At 36.8% G+C, this 19,431-nt stretch overlaps 1 protein-coding gene across 1 annotated transcript in view; it reads right to left on the reverse strand.

The window, feature by feature from the left end:
- Window positions 1-10,780: 10,780 nt before the first annotated feature.
- LOC136029530 (uncharacterized) overlaps window positions 10,781-19,431 on the reverse strand; it is a 76,094-nt gene continuing 67,443 nt past the window's right edge. Inside the window, exons 10-11 of the mRNA XM_065707996.1 lie at window positions 15,032-15,170; window positions 10,781-11,055 (exon numbers count right to left, since the gene is read on the reverse strand). Of these exons, the coding sequence (XP_065564068.1) occupies window positions 10,818-11,055; window positions 15,032-15,170 (377 nt within the window). The 3' untranslated portion in view covers window positions 10,781-10,817. The remainder of the gene's footprint in view (window positions 11,056-15,031; window positions 15,171-19,431) is intronic.

The raw sequence follows: 19,431 nt of genomic DNA on the forward strand, positions 1-19,431 counted from the left end.
CTTTCAGCTTGTGTTGAAGTGGATGTTGAAGAAAACCAAAGATGCTATGTGCATATTGCTACTAATGCTGCTAAAACTATTGCTACTACGCAAGCTAAGAGTTTTAAGATGAAGCTTTCAAGGAATATTTAGGCAAATGTTGAACTAAATCAAAACAAACTACGAGCATGTAGATTGTTAAAAGGATGAAGAGTTTTAGTAGTCCAAAGTAATCGAAAACAAACCAGTCCCTCCCCCTCACTATGCTCTTTTTCTCTAATGCATCCAACCAAACTTTAGATAGCCATTTTGTTCCAGTCCAAAGGCCACTTTGTTCAAAATAGTCCAAAAGACAAATAACATTGCTTCCGGGGTATTAACCCTCCCCCCACAACCGAGACAAGGACTGTAAGTTATGTAAGCCAGATATTGTTAACATGTGAGGTCCTTGTGGAAGGAGTTATCATATAGACTTTGATTAGAAATCGACTGTTTTATTACCCTTGTTAAGAGTTAAAATTGATCGAAGGGCAACCAGCCTGCAAAACGTATTCTAGTCATCTCAATCTTTCTCTCATTTTAGCCCTAAAAAGTGGGATTGGCCCATATTTTTCTTAAAGCTTATTGTTTGAGAGACAGTCAGTCAGCCAAGTGCCCAAACAATCCATAGACAATTCTTAGAAAAACTTCTGGCAAATCCTTCACTCTTTTTCAAAGCACCCACGCTTAACAGCCTTACTCGGCCACTGTCATCACTGTAGCTTCTAATATTCTAATCTTGATGCTCTAACTAATCTTTCTATCCTTATAAACTTTTTCCAACTGTGATATAATACCCTGAGTCTTGGCTACTCTACTTCTAACATCTTCACTGCATCTTCCGACTTCAGATAAGTTACTGAAGAATTATAATATGATTTTTGAAAAAGAGATGATACGATAATAAACGATGATACGAGTGAATGTGGTAATTATAGAGAGATTAATCTGGTTTCTGTAGGAAGCATATTACTTAGTATGATGATACTTTTGAAACTTAGAGATGCTGTATATAGTTTTAAGAGAAGAGCAATGTGGTTTTAAGGAGTGTAAAGGATGCGTCGATCAAATTTTCCCTCTTAGATTAATAACTGAGAAGTGTTCGGGTTATCAAATGCCTCTAGTCCTAAGTTTTATTTGTTATGAGCGAGCATTTGAATCATTTGACATAACGCCTTTAGTGAAGGTTATATGATTCTATGGTATACCAGATAATCCATAGGCAGCGCTTAAAAGCGCTGCCTAAGTAAAGAACGATGTTGGCATAATGTTTTTTTTGCTTGTTCAGACCAGGGCACTTGGTATCGAAGCAGTTGTCGTAGAAACTTCAAAAAGGACTCATTCAATTAGAAATTGAAAGGACTAATGCCCTTTTTAATAGTCGAAAGCGATTGGAGGGCAACTAAAAACTCTCCCACACCTAACATTTCAACAACCACAAACCATCAAAATTTTGAGATAACCACTTTGTTCAGCGTTGTTTGAAGGTCCAGAAATTTTGTCTTTGAGGATGATAGCCCCCATAGCCCTCAAGGGAAGGGTTGTAAGTTGTGACCTGAGACATTTAAGATTTTTATAGAAAGTGTTGTCGTAGAAACTTCAAAAAGGGCTCATTCGATTGGAAATTGAAAAGGCTAATGCTCTTTTTAATAGTCGATAGTGATCGAAGGACAAATGCAACGCCCCCCCCCCCAAGGCCATGATTTCCCCAAACACTTCCGATAAAAATTTTGATATAGCAATTTTTTTCAACGTGGTTGAAAGGTTCAGAAATTATGTCTATGAGGAAGACAACCCCCCCAAAGTCCTCAGAGGAAGGGTTGAAGGTTATGCCCCGGGAACAATTATGGTTTTTATAGAAAGTGTTTACGTAGAAACTTCAAAAAGGGCTCATTCGATTGTAAATTGAGAGGGATACAGCTCTTTTTAACAGTCGAAAGTGATAGGAGGGCAAATGCCCTTCCCCACGGTCGTCATTTTGTTGAACGTGGTTAAAAGATCCGGAAATTATGTTGTTGAGGATGGCACCCCCCCCAGGCCTCAGGACAAGGGATTTGAGTTATGCCCTGGGGGCATATAAGGTTTTTATAGAAAGCGTGGTCATGTAAACTTCTGAGGGGGCTCATTGCATTGGTAATCAGAAGCTCTAGTGCCCTTTTTAACACTCAAAAGTGATCAGAGGACAACTAACTTTACGCCCTCCCACACACACGCGTCGTATTGTCCCAAAATGCATCTAATAGAAATTTTGCGATAACTTTTTTATTCAAAATAGTCCAACTATTATACAGCAAGGCTTTTGGGGTTGAAACAGAACCCCAGAGCCTGGGGGCTAGGGTTGTAAATTGTGCCTTATGGGTACATAAGGTTTTTGTGGAAGGGATGGTTGTATAAACTTTAGAGGAGGTTAATTTGGTTGAAAATTGGAAACTCTAATTCCCTTTTAAGAGTCGAAAGTGGCGGAGGGCAGCTAGTACCCCCCTCCCCGGACTACCCCTCTTCACCAAACAAATCCGATTAAAATTGTGAGATAGAGATTTTGCTCAAAATAGTCTAAAGAACACATAACAATGCCTCTAGGGTTGACACAACCCCCTAGTGCCCTGGGGAAAGGGTTGTAAGTCAAACCCTGGGGGCATATAAGGTTTTAATGGAATCCATGTAAAGGTATGCATGTTTGAAACGCTAGTACTACTGCAACTAATGCTGCTTCTACTACTACCATAAGTACTATTACTACTAAAACTACTATGAATACAACTACTACTTCTGTAGCGGAAACTAATAAGTCTGAGAAAGTTGAAAAACAATATCTGAGGAAGCGTTGATGGGAAAGTTGAACTAAATCAATATAAACTATGTGTGTACAGACTGCTGATACGGGCGTATGAGTAATATTTTGGAACGGCTTATCGTACCAAGAGGAAACTTCAGGGGCATTATGAATGGGAAGTTCAGTTGACCAAAAGGCAAAATGTACCTGCTACTACTGCTATTATGGCTGCTGCTACTACTGTTACTGCTAATAATTATGCACTATTACTGCTAATATTGTTTCTACTAATGCCAATATCTCAAGAACGGATTTGGGTATTTAGTTGAAACTTTCGGAGAATACTTAAAGGGGAAGAGCAACTGACAAAAAGGTAATATACACATATCACTGCTAACACTAATACCACTGCTACTTTTACTTCTGCTACTAAACTAATCCAACTACTACTTCAATTGCAACAACTTGTAAAGCTTACAGTATTAAGGGAAAAAGGGCATCAAAAAGGTGTCAAAAGCGCACATCAACAATATTTTTGGAACGACTTAACGTTAACGTGTTAAGGTGAAACTTCCGGGGTATCATGAATGCGATGTTCAAATGAACAAAAAGCAATATATGCTACTACCGCTGTTAATACTGCTGCTACTACCGCTACTACTACTAATACAACGCTAGCACTGCAACTACTTCTACTACCACCGGAACTACTGTGACAATAGTACTATTAGGGCTAAGTCTCTGAAGGTAAAATTTGAGAGAATAATGATGACAAATTCGAACTAACAAAGAGACTATGTGCATTTAGATCGTCAGAGTAGCGTATCTTCAGAATTGATTTGTTTATTAAGTTCGGACTCTCAGAGAATACTTAAAGGGGAAGATCAATTGATCAAAAGGTGATGTGAGCACACTACTACTAATACTACTGCTACTGTAACATTTACTAGTTCTACTACTACTATTACTGTTGGTCCAACTGCTACTTCTATCGCAGCTACTTGTAAGATTAAGAGCATAAAGATGAAAATTTCAAGAACTACACAGGCTATCAAAAGAGCAAATAGACAATAATAATAGCAATGGCTAATACCTAAGGGTATGGAGGTGAACTTTTCAGAGAATGTTTCTGAAAATGTCTATTGTACAGATGACAACCTGCCATCCATATGCAGGTTGTCAAAAGGGCATATCAGCAATATCTTAGGAGCAGCTTTGAGTGTGAAATTTAAACTTAGAACACTTTTTGTGTGGGGATGTTGAACTAACCAAAAAAAAATATTTGCATTACAATACTACTGCTTCTACTCCTACAGTTACAATTATTCTTACTGCTACTACTACTACTGTTACTAAAGCTAAGACTACTACTATCAACTCTACACTTACTACTACTACTATAGCTACTGGTGCTACTACTACTACCAATAAAGCTAATGGTACTAAGGCAAAAATTTTGGGCAGTATTGTTACTGTGCTGAAACAAATCGAAACGTACTATGCCTACATAGGTTGTCAAGAGGACGTATCAGCAATGCTTAAAGACCGGTTGATGGTATTAAATTAAAACCTTCATCCTGTATTGAAGGGTATGTTGAAAAAAAGGTACTATGTGCATGCTGCTACTAATGCTACTACAACTATTACTACTATACAAGCTAAGGGTATTAAGGTGAAGCTTTCGAGGAATATTTAGGCGGACGGTGAACTAAATCAAAATGAACTATGACCATGTAGATTGTCAATAGGGTGACAAAGCAATACCAAAATAACGGCTTACATCATTAGGTAAGACCTTTCAGGGTAAGTTGTAACAGATTTTGAACTAGTTAGAAGACACTATGTGTATCTCAAATAGATTTTGTTGTTTCAATAGGTATAACTTGTGTTTGGAAAGGTATTAGACAGGATGGGGTATCATCACCTCCATTTTATAATAACAATGTGCTAGAGGCCCAGAAGAAAGTTCAGACATTGTTTATATTTCGAGGCTTTGATTTGTCATATTTAAATTATGCTGACGACTTCCTGAACCCAAGTCAGAGCATTTCTGGTATTGAGGAAAATATTGAGATTTTATGTTCCGAATACAGGAAAATAAGGCTTGAGTTTAATGCTGAAAATAGTGAAGTTGTGTGAATTGGTATGTCACGCAATCGGCCCATCCCCAATATCGTTTGTCTTGACGATTATCCTGTTAAGCTGTCGTCAAGCATAAATCACCTTGGATTATCCATTGGAAGTGACTAAAAGCATACTCGATCACTTTTATTAGAATTTCTAGGTACAAAGCTTCGCAAGGCATACGACCTGCTTGTTCCTTGCAAAGCACGCTATAAAAGAAGAGTGCTTTCTAAAATTTATAATGCGTTTTCTGCGCCCCATTTGTAAGCTTTGTCACCTTTTTGGTATGTTTTTAGTTCTATTTCAAGTTCTATTTATTTTCATAAAATAACAATAACAAAAACAATATCCCAAAGGGCTCAATGGCCCGTTATTTGAGAAACGGCATACAATAAATAAAGAATGATAAAACTTGGCATAAACATACTAACCAACATCCAAATATAAATCTATAAGGAAAAGAAATCAACTCACCGGCATTCCCCACAAAACAGCGACCCTCACATCACCCGACAATAAAATAAAAATTAAATTCTCTGCGTCATCGAGGATCCAACGCCAACAAAACAATAACCCCCCTCCCAATCCATGAGAAACATTTGATAAGAAACCTTTAATAAGTACCTTTAATAAAACCTTTTAATAAGTACGTCAGATAAAGGAGTTTGTCGGTCCATTTTTTTTTGTACGCTAAGTTCCTACTGGGTGTACCTCTGTGGGCCAAAAATCGGCGTATGGTTTCTGTATATGGAGCTGTCAATCCGTTTGCTGTTGTCGTGGATTGTAGGTTATGCTTTGAACAGAACTAGGATACTTCAAATAGTTTATTTAGTGCCTTTTTATAAATGTTTTTCCTACTGCAGTTGCTTTTTTTCCTTCTTTTTTTCCGTTGTATGCTCCATTTTGACACCATCGTGTGTTTATTGGGTTAATAAAGTTTCATTCATTCATTCATTCAACAGTGGAAGCTACAGTGATGACAGTCGTCGAGTATGGGCCTGTAGCGTGGGCACTCCGAAAAATAGAAGAGAAATAGCTATATGTTTCCAGAGAAATTACCCAGAGATAGTTTTAGGGACCCGACTGACCGACCATATCTCAAATAGTAAGCTGTACGAAAATGTGGTTCAATCCCGCTTTCTAATACTATAACGGGAAAAAAGAGTTAGGTGGCTATGACATGTTTTGCCAATAGCCAAAAATAGCCTTCGTCAGCCAACCGTCTAAGGTCAAACGAAAAGCGAGTTGTCCCTGAATCAGGTGAGAGGATATCGCTAGGAAAAATTTAAGGGAAATGGAAACTTCTTGAGAGGATGTAAAGAGGGAGGCTCTAAATAGATAGGGATGAAGGAGGAGCGTGCGCAGCTGTATTGGCCTCAAGTGGCCTTGATGCTGCAGTGAGCTTTTAGTAGTAGTTGTGGTATCTAAAGAAATCTATCATTCACCTATTGCCAAACCACCATGTAAAAACAGGTCTAAAAATTGGCGAGCTAAGCTTCTTCTTTCTGAAAAAAGGGAAAATATAGAAAAGCACGTTTTCCTTGCGAAGTAACACTTTCATCATTCTGTGAAACAGTTTTCCTATAATGTCAAAGCTGGCAAAACTGGTTTTTAAGGCCTTTTTTAAACTTTTAATAGACTACAATAGGCTAAATTGGTTATTTACGTCTGCTCCTTCATTACCACCTCAGTATAGATATATTTATACAGCAAAGACGTTTTGCTCCAAATATGAGACACAGCTAGATGGAGGAATTCCTCACAGCCAAAACCGTATTTTTTTTCCTATGAATAGTTATTTGTACTTGCATAAATATATATGTTACTGCGAATTTCCAAAATCTAGTTAATGTCTGTATTTACCGGTGAATGTCCGAAGTTCCTTTTTCTCTGCTTGGATTCAATTAGCTTTGCGAATCAGCTTTTTCAGTCTTATCCAAACTTTGATGTTAAAAGTTTAAGTTAGGTTAATTTGGGTTGGGTTAGGTTAAATTAAGTTATGTTTCTATGAAGTGGGTTAAAAACCTAACATTACCAGTCGCCGTCAATCCTTGCGCAAAACTGAGAAAGTTGACTGGCAACGCAGACTAAATCCAAGGAGAAAAAAAAAAAGGTATTTCGGACATTCACGGGGAATATCGATATTCACCGATTTCGGACATTCACGGTAATATATTTATCAATATAACCCTTACATGAATCCTAGAAGTTGGTTTCGAAATTTTAAAATTTTTGAAATTCCTGTGAACCATTTTTAAATTGTTTATCATTGCATTCTATTACAGGTGCCATTGTTCAAGGCACAGGGTGTTCTGTGGTTTAAACATGGTCAAGTATGTCTTTGAAACACGGATGCTTAGAAGTGTTCAGGAGAATATGCTAGATGTTTTCCAGCGGAATCGTCTAATCATAGTTATAGGTGCCTGTTTGACCAACCGAATATAAACAAAACACTATACGGGAATCGCGGTTCAGTCCCACTTTCGAGGACTACAAGGAAAGTAAGATTAAGATGACCATTCTATATCTTGCAGATGAAGGATAACAGACGGACAAAAATCGTACTTCTTGGTGAGCGATTTGCGGCCGAATGAAATGCAGGTCGATTCCCAAATGGAGTGCGAAAAGGTCACTAGAAAGGGTTTTATTGAATTTGGAGCTTCATAACAGGGCTTAAAGAGTGAAGCTTTAAAATAGACTGAGGTTAAGGGGTACTGTTCGCTGCTGTGTTGGGATCAGGTGCCCTGGTACTCTAATGCGTTGTAGTAGTAATATTCTGATTTAGGATATTTCGTCCCAACAATGTTTTGCTATGACAAACATGTACAGTATATATATTTATTGCACTGCAATCAAGGATAAAAATAAAACATTATTTAATAAACCAGATTAAAACAGATATTACTTGCAAGTCTTATATTATATTTTTATTCTAAGCAAAAAAAGGCCTTGAAAGAGAAACAAGCACAGATCTTAACTCCTTAGTACTAATAATAAAAACCAGAGCTGGGGTAAAGGTTAATATATACGAAAACGTTGCTGAAATCAGAAATACAAGAAGTCCGTAATAGTCTAGAAAATTTCGGCTAATAAAATAAGGGATTTGATTCGAAGCAAGAGCAATCTCTAGAATAAAACTGGCAATAATGTTTGTACTCAAACCAATGACATTCATGTGCTTCCAGTGGCTCCCTTTTTGAGCTGGCGCTTGTATTGGCTCCGGTTTAACTTGTCGTCTTTTATTCCACATATGTGAATAAATTTGAAAGTATATATATAAGTTACCAACCATCGCTAGGTGTGAAACAATAATAGCGAAATAGGCGTCTTCAGTATAAGCTATATCCACACGGTTTAAAAACACTGCATAAGGAGTTGATGAGCTATCAACTGCGTATCGTTTTAACAAGCAAGCTATTGTCACGCCGATTGATATAACTACACACATTGCGTATGAGGTGCTCTCCCCTAATTCTTGCATGAATATTGGATGAAAAAGGAATAAGTACCTCATTATGGCTATACACATTAGGGTGCAGTAATAAAAACAAACATATATGGCAAAATGGGAGTCTAAAATCAGAGCAACAGTTCTGATGCTTCTTGGTTCAAGGTCTGCTCGAACCCAATATAGGATCAAAAGGGTCGATACAAGGGAACATTCTAGTCCGGCTAGTGCTTGGAGTCGAACGAGTTTGTTAACTGCACCAGTTCGATTTCTAATTGCTTTAAAATTGTACAGTAAAAAGCAATTGCAAAGAACAGAAAGAGTCAATATTGTTCCGTAAATAGCGTAGACGGTCTGAGCGAAGTCTTCAGGATGTAAATAGGTCAAGTTTCCATCTATGCTTTTATTGTAGGACATGTCAAATCCTTCACTAGCTTTGTCAATTTCTCCTCTACATAGGCTATAATAAAGTATTAGAACTTATGCAATTTCCCTTGTTGAAATTCACAATATCCCCCAAGTTAGTGTCTCAGTAAGGAATATGAAACCTGGTCAGAGCTAAAGCAGAACTAAAAGGTGAGAGAAAAAATTGAGGTTCTGTAGGTTACTAAGAGCAACCTTTTGCCTACCGTCGACTCCGGAGAGATTTCAATCAAACAAACGTCATTCTTATTAATCACATATAAATGCTCCATTGACACTATGGTAACGCCTTTTGAAAGCAAATTCTCCCCTCGGCTTAGTTTGCGCTTAAATGATTTCAAAGTGATAGATAATAGATAATATACAGTTTTAACCCTTTAAAAGGGAGTATCTATATTTTTATGCTGTATAGATTTCAAACATAGTCATTGGGGAATAGCAAGAACGCATTATCCCTTACCAAGGTAAAATTACATATAGACCTGTTACATACTATTTGCACCCCCCCCCCCGACCAGGAAAAAGATATTTACAAATTTAATGAGAACTATTTTCATTTAAATCTTAATAAAACAAGCTATTCTCGTACCCTACACCCCTGGGAAATTTCATGGAGGCACTCGTACAACATACCTTGTGGAAACGAAATCCTTATCCTGAAACCCTGGAGGAATGTTCTGTGAATATTCATAGCTTAAATAAAGTTTAATAGTTAAATAAGCTGCAACCATAAAAAAAATTAATTCCTTCCTGCTCTTAATACTTTCCTTAAAAATTAGAGGGTTTCCGTAGACAAAGCAAATATATACAACAAGAAAATATGTAGGAATGTTTCCAGGGATGGACGCAGACTAGAGCTAAAACTAATGGAGGGGGAGGCTTGAAAAAAGACTTTAGTTGCTTTTTAATCCGCTTTCTTAATTTTTGGTAATAATTTCCTGTGATACAAGGTTTGCTAAAGTGGTCTTTTATATTTCAAGTGCCTGTTTAAATACAACTATTTCTAATTTCAATGCTGATTGTTTTTTAGATCAAAGAAACGTTTCTTACAATCCTTACAACTATGCAACAGGGAGCAGAGGCATCACGTATTGGGAAAAAAGACCTTCCCCCATCCAGTGTGTTTGGCAAGCTGTATAAACATGGTTAAAAAAATATAATATGGTGGGAATAAAGGGGATTCCCCTCCCAATGTATATAGCGATTTGGTAGAAACAATTTATTTCTTAAAACTGTTCCATCGAAAGCTCAACATTTGTTGATAAGAGATTCGGTAAAAATGGCTACCCACCCAGTAAATCCATTTAAATATGCTGTATTTACAAATTAAAAGTTAGCATTTGTTGCTCTACTGGCAAAAGCATCAACGGTTCTATAAAAAAAAAAAAAAAAAAAAAAAAAAAAAAAAAAAAAAAAAAAAAAAAAAAAAAAAACCATAAAGTCAGGAATGCAAGGCGTATCCTACAGTCCTGTAATCTGTCAAATTGTATGTAGACTGCAGATAAAATGTGGATAAATAAATCATGGGCACCGGCAAAACTTTTCCAGGGGAGCCAGCTCGCAAAAATTTCTAGAAAGAGGTGAAAGCTTCAATAAAATAGCCAAAAAATTGTCGTATTTTTTACGAATATCACCGACTGTTGCCCATCTCGGACAATTTTGGTCTTTGATGGCAAATTCAAGAAAATCCTAGGTATCTGGCCCTTAATTTTAGGCTAAGTGATGCGGATACTAGGAGTACAGTGCCCCTCTTCGAGAAAAATAATAATAATATGATAAAACAATTATATTATAACACTTCTACGAATACTCATGGTTTCAATGTTAAACTTCGAGAGTCAGATGTCACAAAACAAGAATTTATCAACTAAAAAAAAACATGGCAAGCAGACTTATCTAGATTGGGAAAAAAGCACTTAGTCTTACTTGAAAAATAAACACATTTACTTTGTCCTTTCGGTGCTAGAACTTTGATTCAAAAGTAATATAGAAACTTAGAACTTTCGTAATTGTATTTTATCAAATATAACATCATATCAACCTTGGACTAACTGATTCGTAAGGACTCCCATACATCTTGCTCCTCTTGATCTGGTCTAAGATGTAACTAACTTTCAAGCCATCAGGTAAAACCATCCAGTCTGGCTTTGATATTGACACTAGAATTCCATTCTGTTTTGCCATTATTGATTCCCTAAGCAAGTTTAGTCCTTTAAGACGTCTAACATTTCTTGCAAATGAATCATGTCTGTTAATGACTATGTGGTACCTGAAACAAAATTCCATATTACAATTGATAGGGAAATGTCATTGATTTGGGGGGAGGCAGTGGAGAGAGAAATCCTTCATGTTACAACCCGACCAGCACCGATTTGGGGGAGAGACCCACAATTCTTATCTTGTAAGAAGATTTGATATTGTTAATCCCATTACTGCCGTGGGAAAGCAAGTTCTTATGTGTAACTCCCGTTATCGAAATTGAACCATTTTTGGAAACCGGTACTGACTCTGTAATTTGTTGAAATTGTGAAGCATTTTGAAGTGTTTAGTTTTTATCTTTAATGTTTTGTTCTTTTTTATTATTATTGTTCGACCTTCTTGTTTCCAGTATGACGGGATTTCAAATAAATAAAACATATACCGAAAGGAAAGCTCTTCAATCTTAATAAGAACAGGGTTTTTCAAAGAAAACATTAACGTCGTCTCTTAACCCAGTGTACCCTTTTCTTTAAGGGGACACTGCCCACCATTTGAACATATATGATAAGATTCAAGTGTACAAGAGTCACTTTTTTGCCATGCTGGTTGTACTACGTAAATGTAACTTCCACGTGTAGATCTTCAGGCCAAGGATTTACTCAGAACTAGCTGTAAATCCAAATATACCCCGGGTTTACAATTTTCAAAAAGAGGGAATGACTTGAGAGGGACCTCTATAAGGCATTGGATTTTCATGAACTTCAAAATGTTGTGTGCAATGTCAACGAAAAATTCAGGAATTGGTTTGTAAAAAGACGAAACAAATAAGAGTTCCAAATAGGGACAGATCTTTTTATTAGACAGTGAAACATGTATTATCATCAGTAGAGGCAGTGGACATATACCAATATACCAATTTATTTGTAGCCATTACGAAGGGTCATCCAGGTGTTTTAGAGCTCCAAACTTACTCAATCCCTACTTTTGAGACTTCAAAGACTCTGCAATAATGGTTCCAACTTAAAAAGGAGACCTTAAAATTCCAGGTGTCACCTTGGAGGCAAAAGTGATATTTTTCTATCCATAAAAATATAAGATAAGTCGATGGACTCAAACAAAGCAAAAAAGGCGCTTTAAAATCAAATTTTCACTGTTTATTATGTAGACAGATAGACATTAGGAAACAATAAACTGCTTGGAGAACTTATATAAAAGAGAAATACATTCATATCTTTCATCTTTTGTAACGTTACAGCATTCAATGCTGCCTAATAACTATAATTATAGAATACCGAGATACTCAAACATAATAGAATGACGTTATACCTTATTCTAACGAATGTGTTTCAAGTCAATATCTCCAAAGGAGTGCATTAGAAAAGTATTTTTTTTAATGTCAATCGATCTCGGGGAGAAATTGTCGCAAATAGTCGCAGGAGGAAGGGGCATACATATCCACTTAAGAATATACTAGTGGCAGCTGACTTAAAATTCTACATATTTGAAATGATGTAAATGATCTACATATTTGAATGATGTACATATTTGATATTTGAAATCAACGAGTAGAAAAAGTAGTTGATTTCAAGCGATAAACACCCTCTCCTCCTTGTAGTATATTCAATTGATGCTCTAAAATAACCTAGAAACTGGACACATACAGGAAATTCTCCGGGCTTATACCCACCTTCTAAATGTTCAAGATGGAATAAATAAATCCCACAGGATTCAATTTATTGTCTATGCCAGAGGAGCGTTAAATGTAATATTTTTTTCAGTATTAAGTGGAATTTCAATAAGGGCAGGATTCAGTTTATTGGTTAGACCATCTGAGTCTTATAATGAAGGTAAATCTAGGGGTATACTTCCACTATCTATATGCTATTCTCACAGGCTAAAGTCTAAGTCCAAAAACTTAAAAAAAAGTAGTGATGAAAAAGACAATTAATTTTAGAGGCTCAACCTGTGAAACCGCCGCTGGTCACCAGCTATGATACTTGGGGGAACAAAAATCTTGAAGGCAGGCTCACTTACCACTAGATACAACCACTCCTTGAAACACCATAAAAATCCCGGGGATTCAGGGTGTAAAAACACTCAAGATACACAGATGTAACTATATAGAGAACTAGGGTCTGGATTGTTAAAGCACTACAAAGGGAAAATTATTTGTGACTTTTAATCTTCTATGCGGCTGAAGCAATCGCATCCTCGAAAATAGGGTTCTCTGATGTTTATATGCACTGTATACATACGTTTGAATAGACTGAAACATTGTAAGAAACCAGGAAAAGAGAAAAGTATTATCATTGAAAATCACTGAAAACAAAGTTCTTGGTAGCACTCCCCTCCCCCCTTCAACAAAAATTACCGGAAAAGCTCATGATGCCCCACTTTGCCTTTTCAACCTGTGTGCTCGTAGGCATATGAATGTAGCATTATAAGCTACATAGAAAAAGATATCGTAACGGGACGGGGCACTATTACCATATTAAAAATATTCCTGGCAATCGAGAGGGAACGGATATTAGCTTCTACCCCCCCCCCTCCTTCATACTAGCTGATTTGCACTTACACCTTACTGTGTCTACATTTCTGTATAATCAAAATACAATCTTTTAGGCATCTGCCCCACCCCCTAAGAAGTGACCCACCGTCCCTCCTTCATGCTAGCTGATGTGCACTTACACATTACTGTGTATACATTACTGAATATGGATTAGGGCAAAATCATAGTTCGGTGCCACAAAATGGCAGAGAACGCCACTTTCCTGTGGCCCAATCTTTCTGGTCACTTGAAAAAGGCACTAGAACTTTCAACTTCATTTAAATTGAGCTCTCTCGATCTTCTAGGACCATTGGTTCAATACGATCACCGCTGGTGAAAAAACAAAGCTAAGCCCAAATTTTCGTAAACAAGCACCCGTGATCTTTCTTCATCGAAAAAATACAAAATTCCACATTTTCGTAGATAGGAGTTAAGAAATCTCTATAGTAGGGTTTTCTGATATACTGAATCTAATGGTGTAATTTTCGTTAAGATCACTTGGCTTTAGGGGATATTTTTACCATTTTTCAAAAATCCGACCAATTTTATCACGCTTATAGGTTTTGATGGGTAATATTAAGCTTAATGAATCTCAGATATTTGGAATCAGGAAGAAAATCAATTTTTTTTATGTATTAAGTGTTAACAAAATTATTTTTCTAGGGTTTCGGTCACTATTGAAACGACTCACTCCTTACTTAGAGTTCGTTACCACGAACTGTTTGATAATATATCATTGCTGTTAAAGCTAAAGATCTGACATTTTCGAAATTCTGAAATAGCTGCCAAAAAGCGACCCGGTAGGCCAGATTCGAGGGGAGAATCAGAGGCAATGTGTGTCCAATTACACTTCAATCCCTCTGAATTACAGCATCCTCCTCGTTCTCCCTTTGAGAAAAGCTTGGCAAGCGGTTTTTTGGCAATTCCTTCAGACTCTTGAAAATATCAGATACGACTTCTAGGTCAGATATTTGGAATCAGGAAGAAAATCAATTTTTTTATGTATTAAGTGTTAACAAAATTATTTTTCTAGGGTTTCGGTCGCTATTGAAACGACTCACTCCTTACTTAGAGTTCGTTACCACGAACTGTTTGATAATATATCATTGCTGTTAAAGCTAAAGATCTGACATTTTCGAAATTCTGAAATAGCTGCCAAAAAGCGACCCGGTAGGCCAGATTCGAAGGGAGAATCAGAGGCAATGTGTGTTCAATTATACTTCAATCCCTCTGAATTACAGTTTCCTCCTCGTTTTCCCTTTGAGAAAAGCTTGGCAAACGGTTTTTGGCAATTACTTCAGACTCTTGAAAATATCAGATACGACTTCTAGGCTTAAGAGCGACGATATATAAAAAAGAGACTAACAGATTCATGTAACATATTCGATTAGGATGATTTTCACCATGGGTCTCATCTGCATATTTCAGGCAGAGCTACACAATCAATGTAAACCTTGATGAAGAAAAAGAAGAAAAAGGGAAAAAAAGATGAAGCTACCTGGTACAGTCAGTTCCAACTAATATTTCTTCTAGAGGTTTGAGAGTTTTATCTTGCTCACCAATAGAGTTTTTTATTTGAGAAGGTTCGTTGATAACTACAGGGGAAAAGTCTCGGTCTTGCAGTACGACTACATAATCTGTAAGACAAATTAAAGTCCTGTAAATCCCATTGAAAAATTTAAAATAAACTTTATTTACGCGACAAACCACGCATAACACACACACACACACACTCATCGCAAGAAAAACCACGCACAAACTCACCACATATCACATCGGAACACCATGGACACACGAACATACACATACCCACACACACACACACACATATATATACATATATATATATATATATATATATATATATATATATATGCTAGCCAAGCACTTTGTCTGGTAAAAAGTCCACCTCGCGGGCTTCTGTTGAATGTCTCGTGGGGTGCTCCGACCTTTGCCGGTTACAGAATCCTGTCTTTCAAGGCCATCATTTCTTCCTTGACAACCTTCTTTGAAGAAACCTACATTAGAGTGTTCTTAAGAAAAAAAAAGACAAAAGCTTGGACATTTTCCTTAAAGTAAAGGGATTCTTAGTGTTGCAAGCCATCTCGAATTAACAGATAAATCAATAGTTTTGAAATCCTTCATTGTTAAAACAGAAAAGGAAATACAAATATTTAAGAAAATCAGACTATATTCTAATTTCGATATATCTACCAATCATGCAATAATACCAATCGCCATCGACTAAACGCTGTAGTTTTCAACACTTGAAAGTTTCAAAGTGATTTGTCTCAAGAACATCGTGTTTTGTTAATGATGAAAAGGGTGGGTGGAGTTTTCGGTTTTTTCACTTATGAAATTGAAAAAATGTAGGATTTTTTGGGCCGATGGATCGAAAACTGGATGTCCCATATGGTATGTCTGTGTTTTTTTTTTTTTTTTTTACTTGAACAAGCTGATAAACACGAAAATTATTTTACTATTACATTATTTCTGCTTAGAATCACCTTCATTCTCTATTTCCTTACATACAATCAATGTTTCGGTTTTAGAAAATCCCCAGATATACAGCTATCGCTGATTACTTTGTTCCAAAACACGAGGCCTAACCCAATCTATTTTAGGGACGGATCTAGATCAGAATATTGGGGGGGGGGGAATGTGAAAGGGGCAGCAATAAGCAAAATCTTGAGGGGGCAATGTGACAAGGCACCAATAATTAACCAAATTGACAAATTTATTTTAATACAAGTGTGAAAAACAGAAAAAGTAAGAAATGAGTGCGCCAGAAATATCTTGGGGGAGAGAGGTCCAGAGTCCCTCCTCCCCTCCCTGGATCTGCCACTAATACCTTGTTGACATTTATAAAAAAAATAGCATGTACAAGCAAAGACTATAGTATTTGCCCTTAACACTTAACACCTATTATTATTTTCTGTCAATACGTCTGATGATAAGAACTATTTCGCCCAAAACACGAAACTTGACACAATCTACTTTGACAATAATAAAAATGTTGCGTTTACAAGCAAAGGCTACAATAATTTGCCCTCAGTACTTAATACCCATTATTTTTTGCTGTCAATGCATTTGATAATAAGAACTATTTGGCCCAAAACATGAAACCTAACCCAATCTATTTTGACAATTAAATAAAAAAAAACAAGTTTTTTAAACTGCAAGTAAGGAGCGACAGTAAAACTTAAAACGAACAGAAATTACTTCGTATATGAAAGGGGCTGCTCCCTCCTCAACGTCCTGCTCTTTACGCTAAAGTTTTTTACTGTTTTAAAAAGAAGAATTGAGAGAAAGAGTCAAACTTTAGCGTAAAGAGCAGGACGTTGAGGAGGGAGCAGCCCCTTTCATATACGAAGTAATCTCTGTTCGTTTTAACTTTTGCTGTCGCTCCTTACTTGCAGTTTAAAAAACTTGTTTTTTTTACTTAATTTCTGAACGTTTTTGAATTAATGCATGTTTGGTTTTGGCTCTCCGCACATAAATTATTAAAATGAAATTTGTATATTAATTCTTTTTTGGCTAAATGGCTTTCTCTTAGTTTTGATCAGAAGATTTTGAGAAATAAGGGGTGGAGAAGGAGGCCTAGTTGCCCTCCAATTTTTCGGTTACTTAAAAAGGCAACTAGAACTTTTGATTTTTAACGAACGTTTTTATTAGTAAAAAATATACGTAACTTAAGAATTAACTTACGTAACAAACTTTCCTAATCTTATATTTTTGTTATGTATACGAGGGGGTTTGTACCCTCGTTAATACCTCGCTCTTTACACTAAATCGTATGTTTTGTCCCAATTCTTTAAGAACGACCCCTGAATCAGAAAGGCCGTAGAATAAATAGTTGAAATTACTAAAAATACTTTAGCATAAAGAGCGAGGTATTTATCTCCTCCTAAATGCCTCGCTCTTTATGCTAAAGTATTTTTAGAACCCCTCATATGCGTAATAATCTCCGTTCGTTTTAAGTTTCAATGCTACTCCTTCCTTTCATATCTAAAAACGTTTTCATGTTTATTTTTCATTGTTTTCTTATAGTAATGCTAGAAAATCCTGCGCCCTTTTTCTTTGAATTTTTCTTCCCCCATGACAGATTCCTCCAAGGAAAGATCCTCCAACATAGCCCCCTCCCCTCAGCCCCACCCCCAAACAAAATAAAATCCCCCTGAAAACGTCTGTACACTTCCCAATAACCATTACTATATGTAAACACTGGTCAAAGTTTGTAACTTTCAGCCCCTCCCCCATGGATTGTGGGGGAGTAAGTCATCCCCAAAGACATAGTTATTATGGTTTTTGACTATGCAAAACAAAATGGATATCTCAAAATTTTGATCCGTTGACTTTGGGAAAAAAATGAGCGTGGGAGGGGGCCTAGATGCCCTCCAATTTTTTTGGTCACTTAAAAAGGGCACTAGAACTTTTCATTTCCGTTAGAATGAGCCCTCTTGGGACATTCTAGGACCACTTGGTCGATACGATGACCCCTGGGAAAAAAAAAACAAAACAAAAAACAAATAAACACGCACCCGTGATTTGTCTTCTGGCAAAAAATACAAAATTCCACATTTTTGTAGATAGGAAATTGAAACTTCTACAGTAGGGTTCTCTAATACGCTGAATCTGATAGTGTCATTTTCGTTAAGATTCTACGACTTTTAGGGGGTGTTTCCCCCTATTTTCTTAAATGATGCAAATTTTCTCAGGCTCGTAACTTTTGATGGGTAAGACTAAACTTGATGAAACTTATATATTTAAAATCAGCATTGAAATACTATTCTTTTGATGTAGCTATTGATATCAAAATTCATTTTTTTAGAATTTTGGTTTCTACTGAGCCGGGTCGCTCCTTACTACAGTTCGTTACCACGAACTGTTTGATAATAAAAATGTTGCATTTACAAGCAAAGGCTACAATAATTTGCCCTCGATATGTAACACCCATTATTAATTTTTGTTAATGTATTTGATGGTAAGAACTATTTAGTTCCTTGTTTATCACTGATATTGTAACAAAAGCACTTTACCAATAATTAGGGAATTAAGTGACTAAGAATACATTATTATTTATAATTGTTCCGTTGCCGCTTGAAAGACAACATTCCCCCACCCTAAAGCATATCGGACACGAATTAAAGGTAGAAAAACATTCTACCCCTTACCCTATGAAGCCCCTTGGCCATGAGGATGTAAATGCTTTATGATATTCGAATACAAATCATTTTCCGTAGTAGAGGAGCCATCCCCAAACTGCGAAATTCTTAGGACTGCTAGCGCCAACATCGCAAAGGTCGCCAGCGTAAAAATTCTTGAGCAGAGTTCTCTTAGCTGAAGGTACATGTCTACCAAATTTTACGCCAGTCAGGGCATTTCGTGTGTAATTGGGGCTAGGAGGTTACACACGATCCTGAAAATCCATCTCCCTTGTTCTCTGGGCTCATAGTAATTATCCCAGATGTTTAAGCGGATCTGAGTGCTTGGCCAATTGTTTGAGCAAATTATGACAAAAAACTTCTACATTTATGGCAGGTGGGGGTGGTGTTAGAGGAAACACAGGCCAATTTAATTGTGGTCTACACAAGGTGCAGCGTGAATCAAGTTGTGCTAAAAAACTTGGCGTGGGAGGCATAGGCTGTTTGAGGGGTGTCTAGCCCATTTTTGTTCTCCAGTCGTACCGATAAGAATCCTTACAAGATCACTTTGTTTGACAAACTGAAATGTAACTACCTTTCTGCTAAAATCTTGCTCAGGAAGGAGACACGGGACACTTTATGCCTCCAACACTGAAAGTCCTTACGATATCCCAGGGGGAGGAGACGCTGTTGGAAAGCCCATGGGTCACTTTGGTACTCCCCATGTCTGAATCGATCATCCTTGAGTAGTTCA

Source organism: Artemia franciscana, chromosome 7 (assembly GCF_032884065.1).
Source record: "Artemia franciscana chromosome 7, ASM3288406v1, whole genome shotgun sequence".
Lineage (NCBI taxonomy): Eukaryota > Metazoa > Arthropoda > Branchiopoda > Anostraca > Artemiidae > Artemia > Artemia franciscana.